The sequence below is a fragment of the Lactuca sativa genome, chromosome 5 (assembly GCF_002870075.4).
Source record: "Lactuca sativa cultivar Salinas chromosome 5, Lsat_Salinas_v11, whole genome shotgun sequence".
Taxonomy (NCBI): Eukaryota; Viridiplantae; Streptophyta; class Magnoliopsida; order Asterales; family Asteraceae; genus Lactuca; species Lactuca sativa.
In genome coordinates this window covers 304681757-304690862 of record NC_056627.2, presented here as the reverse complement: position 1 = coordinate 304690862, position 9106 = coordinate 304681757, and the positions used below count along the sequence as shown (strand labels likewise).

General features: G+C 38.3%; 1 protein-coding gene across 1 annotated transcript; it reads left to right on the top strand.

Annotated features, from left to right (window-relative positions):
• Window positions 1-5913: 5913 nt before the first annotated feature.
• Window positions 5914-7170, top strand: LOC111888041 (probable 3-hydroxyisobutyrate dehydrogenase-like 1, mitochondrial). Its single transcript, XM_023884154.3, has one exon. The coding sequence runs from the start codon at window positions 6016-6018 to the stop codon at window positions 7066-7068; it is 1053 nt and encodes a 350-aa protein (XP_023739922.1). The 5' UTR covers window positions 5914-6015; the 3' UTR covers window positions 7069-7170.
• Window positions 7171-9106: the final 1936 nt, after the last annotated feature.

Genomic DNA, 9106 nt, shown 5'->3' with positions numbered 1-9106 from the left:
ACCTGCTGGCCTCTGACGTAGTACCACCATTCTGCAATACACACAGGCAACCATTAGTGATACTGATACCTCTAAAGGGATCACATCTATTACAAGTTTCCTGGTCTTGCCTCAGCCTTCCTTAATTCAGGTACGGATCCTCTGCTTTCAGTAGTACGGGCCCATACTACATTCCACACCTATCCGTACCTTCCTCAAGGAAAGCCTTGACTCCACCAGATCCCTTTTTCCACTACTGACCTTCTGCTATTCCCATTCTAGGCTTACCCTAGGGAAAATCTCTGACTCTACCCTACCGGGTCCTCAGCTGCTGAAGGCCTCCTTGTAATGCCAATGAGCCATTACCTGAATACCATCACATGTGATGAGGCTTAGATAATCCTTCGAGTAACAGACTCATCCCTACAGCTGTTAGACTCAAACGAGAGCTGCGCAATAGGGCCAAATCCAACAATCTAAGATTATTCAACCCTGATCACATGTGACGTGACGTATCCACCTAATGACTAACTCCCATTACTCAGAGTCCCACAAAGCACAAAGCAGCAACGTTCAGACAAAAGGAAACAATCTCAAGCAAATCTGTTCTCATAGAGAGAAATTGAACTAGCATACAATGCTAAACTCATACTGTCAGGCATAACCTAAACATGCTATCCTACTGCTGTCTACTCAATACTAGCATGCAATTCTCATAAGCTGAGACACATAACGCAGGCACATAAGGCATCACTCCTAGATCCTTAGTCCTATTCTAGCATGCTGTTGTACTGAAACTGTTAAACATAACATAAACTTGTATGGGTACTTTGGGGAATACTTACTTGAGCTTGGCCGGTCGCGCACATCACACACTTTGTTCCTTCTTAAAACTCTTTACTTAACCTTTTAGAAAACTTTTTCCTTTTCGAAATTCTTTAATCCCTTGATTTGAGTCCAGACACCCCCGAAGGTGTGTCCGAATCCCTCAAACCAGGGCTCTGATACCAACTTGTAACATCCCAAAAATTTCATTTTTTAATTAAGTGATTTGCAAAACGTTTGTAACAAAATATCATTCGACCATATCATTTAATAAAAACATGTCTCGTGTCTGTAAACCAAAACATAAAACATAATAATGTCAAAGTAAAAATCTTAGAATGTCTCATAGTGCGGAAAACAAAGAGTGTGTGTGTGTGATATGCTGCTACCGCGCCAGCTCCTTCCCCTTGGCTGAAGAGGTACCTGAAACAACAACTGAAAACCGTAAGCACGAAGCTTAGTGAGTTTCCCCACTGTACCACATAACATATATATATATATATATATATATATTGTCAGGCATATCTGGGTGCCCGACCTACCCCTTTGGTCCTCTCGACCGGATACTGACTAGCATATCTGGGTGTTGGCCTCCCCTTCGGTCCCCTCGACCGGATACTGACTAGCATATCTGGGTGTTGGTCTCCCCTTCGGTCCTCTCGACCGGATACTGGGGACTATTTCACCCCTACTACTACCACATATCACATATCACATAATCCATCTAGCATGGCTGGGCATGACTGCCCCTTCGGCCCTATCGACCGGTAATCTGGGGACTATCTCCCCTATTGTCACTAGCATATAACATCATATCATACTAGCACATAAACATATCGCAGATAGTAGCAACCCTAGATGAATATCACAGAGACAACCATTTAATCATACAACTCCTACTTGTGGGCTGACATTGTGGCCGTAGACCCACCGCTACTGGAAGGTAACTCACCTTGAAAGTAGCTGCTGAAAGTCTACTTGCTAAGCGCCTGACTGCTGAACCGGTAATCCTCCGACTATAAATCATGAACATAGATTAGACACTCATAAATACCCTTAGGTCAATGACCGACCCACCCCTGGTCCAAGGTCAACTCCTTGGTCATGGCATAGACTCGCCGAGTCCCTCTCCTACTAACCCGGTCCTACTTCTCAATTCCCTCTTCCCACTCACTGAGTCACCCTTAACTCACTACTTGGGACGATTGGACCGACCCACGATCTGACTCGCCGAGTCCGAGAACAACTCGCCGAGTTCCCACAAGCAGATCTCCTATTTGCTTCCAAATCCTCATCAGAGCATCCTTTATGAGGATTTGGGTTTCTGGGACCATTGTTACATGTTAAATTGCTAATTTCGCGTGCAGATACGAGGGGTTGGACCTTCAACACTTAAACCCCTCTAATTCAGTAACAGTTCATATGACTCGACGAGTTTGAAGAACAACTCGTCGAGTTCCAGGCAATCTTCATAGGACTCGCCGAGTTGTTCATGCAACTTACTGAGTCTAAGATCATCTTCATAGAACTCGCCGAGTTCCACTTTGGGATTCGCCGAGTCCCTTCGACCCATTTCCCATACAGACCAAATATAAGACATGCAACGCTTCTAAACCATAGATCTATGTTCCTAGGGCATGCTTATCACGTAAAGTTGCAAACTTTACGTGCATGCATGGCCCTATAAGCTCCAAAAGGCAAATCCAAGCTCTTTATGAGGTCATACACTTAATAGGGACCTCAATCACTTCAACCACAGAGACTTTATACTTCTAATACGTCCATAAGGTCTAGATCTGAAGTCCTTTCGGATCATAGAGCACAAACACATGAAGTATGGTGTTTTAGGGCTTGAAAACCACCAATTAGGGACAAAATGGGATCTAATGAACAAGTGATCAAGGTAGGTACTTTTCTACCTGAAAGGAAGCCCCTTGCAGGGTAGATGTCGGATCTACTCCCCCTCCTTGCACTCTTCCACCTCCTTCTTCTTCTCTTAAGCTTCAAACTCCCTTCACAAGGCCAAAATCACTCACAAGGACAAAAAGGGGCTAGGGTTTCGCTCTACAGCTCTTCTGGAAGTGTTAGGGACAAGGGAGGCCGAGTTAGAGTGCTTAAATAGGGTGCACACACCCAGGTTAGGGTTTTCGCCCAAACAGGGCCTACTCGCCCAGTCCGAGGCTCAGACCCCGCGTCTCATCCCGCTTCTACTCGGCGAGTTGGTCCTTAATCTCGCCGAGTCCAAGGCAAAATTGCATAAATTATGAAATATTAATTACAAGGAGTACATACCAGGAATCATGTGCTACAAAAAACTTCTCAAACAAAAATCCATCTTTCAAGCAAGAACCTGACCTATGACTTTCCGTTTCTACCCTTCAGCCCAATACACAGTTCAAGGGTTAAATCTCTTAACCATCATTACCTCCTTCCATAAGGACTAAACTTTACCTCCTTAAGGATCAAAGCCTTTACACAATCGACTTCTGGCCCATAACCCAGAAATGGCAGAAAACAGGACGTTATAGATCTATTCCTTCTCATAACATGGAAAATAATACTTGCCCAACCCTTGAGCCTTGTCACTTCCACAAGACCATACCCTCCTAAATTAGGACCTCAACAATCAAGTAAGCATTTTGAGCCAAAGTTAGAGCTTCGCTTTTAGATGTTAGAAACACACATATTGCTGGATTTTTGTTTAAAGTAGTAAAAAATCGTTACTTCGCCCCACTCGACTCGCTAAACCACTCTCAACATGCTTTATACCTCGAATAGCTAATTATATTTTTTCGATTCATTAAAAGAGTTAGTATTTTATCCCCCTTCACCTCCCCATTCAACCTTCCTTTTTTGCATTGTGTCACTTATATCTATTTTTTTGAAAATCTTTGAGTTGCTTTACCTAGTTACATGTGTAGAGCATCATATCTTGAGTATAATTCCCTACACCAATAAGTTTCTCCAAGTCACCTAACTTCTGGTAACATCCTTTTTAACCCTTTCCTTTATAAGTTTAGTCTCCATGTGCCGATATTTAGTACATTTCTTAAACTTTTTAAGCTTTCTTTTAAAGTTTATTTGTTTACTAATGATGTTAGGTCCATTGGCATGACTTATACAACATGACTGCACTACTTGATAGCACGTCATATCACCACATTACATCATCGCCGGGAAACATGGCCCAGCTCAAGACTTCCTAAATAGTTAGGCTTGAACTATGGCTAACGCAAGGCCTAACCTAATTGACCCTTATCATAACCCTATAAATAGAACATCTCCTCCTTCATGTGGAGAGCCTATCATTCTCAGGCATCAACCCCATGTCATACATACACTCTCCTCACCAAGATGGTTCACTCCAACCAGGAGTAACGCTTTCCTCTTACATACCGATCTAATATGATCATCAACGGTTTTGTTCTCTAATGGCTAAGAATCAAGTTGGGAGTTTGCTAATGGCACATGCTCTATATCTATGATCCAAATCCTACACCAAGATCTAATGGCGTGATTCCATGTCACATTGTTTAGCAGCATCCTTGTGAATTCAAGCAAATAGCCATTGTTGCACGAGGTTTAAAATTCGTATTCTTAACTATCTCCACATATATGTTCTTGAAAAGTTTCGTTTACCTAAAATCTTCCCTATTTATATCCTTTTACAAACATGTCATCTAAAAGATTGAACAAACAAAAGAAACTAAAAACCTCAACTACATTTGATCTAGCTTGTTGGAATTTATTTATGTTGGTTTCTTCCATGTTTCAACAAGCTAGATCAAATGTAGTTGAGGTTTTTAGTTTCTTTTGTTTGTTCAATCTTTTAGATGACATGTTTGTAAAAGGATATAAATAGGGAAGATTTTAGGTAAACGAAACTTTTCAAGAATTCATTATCTTTGAACACAAATCCATAACTATTTTGACGCTTTGGAGTTTTGAGCCTTAAAATTTTCTTGCATCACGGTTATACGAAACATCATCAACAATATGTTACAACTTTACCTTTTACGTTTATTATTTCTCTTGTGGATTAGAAACACCCACTTAAATCGTGTTTTATCAAACTCAATATGTAATATCCAAATACTATTCGGAGTTTAGAGTTTTGACATCTGAAGTTAAATATATCCGATGTTAAACATCAATCTCATTTTCCAATTTAAATGATAGATAGTTGAATTTATCAGTTTTGTACAAGTTTATAACTACATAAGCCTAAATTAGACAATTTTGTGCATATATATAACTTTTGGCCTTTCTTTGTTCGCATGAAAGATATGTGATTTTCTAAATATTAATGACATCAATACCCCATGATAGATGTGACCTCTACTTCATACCATTGCAAGGAGAGAGAGAGAGAGAGAGAGAGAGAGAGAGAGAGAGAGAGAGAGAGAGAGAGAGAGAGAGAGAGAGAGAGAGAGAGAGAGAGAGAGAGAGAGAATTTACCATGACATTGAGATGCCAAGCTTGGCACAATCTGCACACCAGGAGTGTGTGTCATGTCCGCCTTGGCAAGCCACGATCCTTATCGTGACCACTCCTTCTAACCTAAAGGTTTCTATGCACGACATGACAGACATTGATTATGTACCTTGTATTTAATAGTTAAAATATTAATACAAGTTTTTATGTGCTCAATCAAAGGTTTATATGCAATTGAAAAGTCGTTGTAGATTGAAAACTTTAGTATCTTTTTCGACATTCATGCATTGAACATTTGACCACTTGAATACTTGATGCAAACATAAATACTTTACGGTTTGAACAAATAAGGTCTTTATGCAATATGAAAATGATGATCATTGATCAAGACTAAAATTACTAATTTTACACAAACCAAATAAATTGATACTTGGTTTTCATGCTAGTCATTCTTGCCTTATGATTTTAGGTTACATGAGCATTGGCATTGCGTGTTGGTTTTGCAAATATTAAGTTATATATGTTTCCTTTGCATCTTCTATATATGAAAGCATTGCTACCTTCATAATCATACAAAGAAACTAGATTCTCTTTTAGTCTTCTATATTAGACTTCTACAGCTAAGCAACAATGTCTAACCCTTTGCTATAGGGGAAAAAATAGACAATCACAAGAATAAACCCCTTGCTATATAGAAACATTGCCAAAAAATTCTACACTTTTCTAAAAATTATGATAGAAAAAAAAATGAGAGATTGTTAAGGTAAGGGAGGTAATATGACAAAATTTGCGGTATTATTGGATAAGAAGACAATGAGAAGAATGAAGTCACTCCTCCATTCAATCTACCACTTCCACTCCTCTATCATCAGCAACTCCATCGCCGCCGGTCTACACCGCACCATGGCCACCGCCGTCCAACCCATCAGTCCTTCAAACACCCGTCTCGGATGGATCGGCACCGGCGTCATGGGTCAATCTATGTGCTCTCACCTAATTAAAGCCGGCTATACTCTCACCATCTTCACCCGTACTCAGTCCAAAGCTCAACCCCTCCTCGACATCGGTGCTAATTGGGCTTCATCACCTCACGCTGTCGCTTCCCAATCCGACGTCGTTTTCTCCATCGTAGGCTACCCCTCTGACGTCCGCCATGTCCTCCTTCACCCAACCTCCGGCGCCCTTGCTGGTCTCTCTCCTAACGGAATCCTCGTCGACATGACCACTTCTGAACCCTCCCTCGCCATCGAGATCTCCAATTCCGCCGCCGAGAAATCATGTTTCTCCATTGACGCTCCTGTATCCGGCGGCGATCGTGGTGCTCGTAACGCCGCGCTATCAATTTTCGCCGGAGGCGATGAATCTACCGTGAAACGTCTAAATCCGATTTTCACCCTTTTGGGGAAAGTTAATTACATGGGTGGTCCAGGAAAAGGGCAATTCGCAAAATTAGCGAATCAAATCACGATCGCTTCAACAATGGTTGGATTAATCGAGGGTATGATCTATGCACACAAAGCTGGACTTGATCTACCCCTTTATCTGGATGCAATTTCTACAGGTGCAGCTGGGTCAAAATCCCTAGATTTGTATGGTCAACGGATCTTGAAAAGGGATTTCGAAGCTGGGTTTTACGTGAATCATTTCGTTAAAGATTTAGGGATTTGTTTAAGAGAGTGTCAAAACATGGGTATTGCTTTGCCTGGTTTAGCACTTGCTCAACAGCTTTATGTGTCTCTTCAGGCTCATGGTGAAGGTGATTTGGGCACCCAAGCTCTTATTTTATCTCTTGAAAGGCTCAACAATTCCAGCCTCAAATCTTATTCTTGAATCGGTAAAGCTCTCATATTTACAATAATCATGTGTTGTGTATCTCCATAATCTTGAATGATAATCCATTTTTATTAGAAATGCATCATCAAATTGGTAGAATTTGTAGTTTTTTTTTTTTTTTTTATTAATATTGAGTTTTTTGGTGTACTTTGATCGTTGGTTTTGTTTGATCAAAAGGAATGAAGTAGTGAATGTTGTATGTCATCCTGATTTGATTGAATTTAGGAGACAAGATGACATTTTTAGGTCAAATTTTAGAAGCACCACTTGACAAGAAGTTGACATTTCTTGGTACTTTTGGTATTTTGGGGTGGTTGGATGTGCGATTTTGAAATTGATTATATGCTTATATGCCTTTATTTTACCCTTGTCTTTTATAATTAGACTTTGTTAAATACTTAACACCATCAAAAGTGATTATCAAGCATGTATAATCACCCTCATTTTATGGTTCCTGTTTGCTCCTTCTAATGGTAAGGATTTCTTTCTTGCTATGTTATTAAGATTGTTATTCTCTCAAGTATATCCGGCATCATATATTCACTTTTAAAACTCTTATCCAAATGCCTAATTTTCTAATTCAAGAGTGGGATGTTGACTTTCTTGAATTCTCTCAACAAGCCATGAAACTTGGTTGTATCATTTGGTCAGTTTTTTTTAACGTATTACAAACATCCACTAACCCTACATTTAATCTACACCTTTCGTCTCAATCGTGACTTGAAACCTCAACATTGGTTGATAGACACTTATCCGTCAACTCATGATATTATTAAGGCTCTTTTGCTCCAATTGGGAAGATGATTGCATTGTAATGGAAGTAAGAATATTGTAGGACATTGATAGGATTGTAATTATATGTGATTTATGTAAGTGTGGATAGACAATGAGTTGGCTATGTTGGACATTATACTTTATTGATCACGTTGTTGGTGATCTTAGTGTCAGCAGATATTTTAGGTAGTTGGAATTTATAAAAGTACCTAAGGGCGGATGGAATGGGCTTCAGGTTGGACATGGCGGTGCTACGTTTCGGTACCAGCCAAAAAAGAAGCCAAATTGGGTAATGGAGCCATTCCTCCTTCCTTCTTGTTGCCCTAAAGTTGTTTTTCCTTCTCTTTTTTAGCTAAAATATGCATAAGATTCATGTATTATATGAATTTATTTAAAATAAAAAATAAATATGAATTCTAAACATTTGAGAAGTTTGAATTTATAAGAAAAATAAGAAAAATATTGAATTATTAAAATTAAAGTCTTTTTTTCTCTTTTAAATTTAAACAAATAATTTAGATAAATAAATAAAAGAAACTTATGAGGTTTTAATTTAGTAATTTTGAAATTACAAGAAAATTCATTAATGAAATTGATATGTATTTATTGTTACATTTAAATGGTATTTGGAATTTAATAAAATGAAAAAAATAATAATAAAATAATATATGGAATAAAAATTAATGTAAAATAACCATAAAATGACATGTGCCAAAATGAATGAAAACATGACATTTAACAAAAAAGATCTTTGTTTAATAAAGTAGATATGTTATATATATATAAGTCATTCTTTACCTCTTTAAAAATCACACAAACTTAACCAATTTCATTCTAAATGGATTCTAAGCATGGTAAATCAGAAATAATAATAATAATAATAATAATAATAATAATAATAATAATAATAATATGAGTTCAACCTTTAGAAAAAAGTCGGGTTCGCAAGAATTACTAAATTCCATCCTAGAAACCTATAATACCCGAACGCCAAAATATGAATCCCAATATACTCGATTTCCTATGCAACACAATTATAACCAGGAAAAAGGCTCGTGCGTTGCACTGGTCATTCTTTTTAGAAAAATAAAATAAAAGATAGAAGAATATGGTAGACGAAAATGACAAAGAATAAAAGAAAATGGGTTGAATTTAGCAACATTTAGAAAACATATGGTGGAAGTCTGAATGTTAAAAAGTTCATGTTCATAATAGAAGATAGAAAAAGCATCAAAATAGAAGAATGTTGGAAAATTGGAGG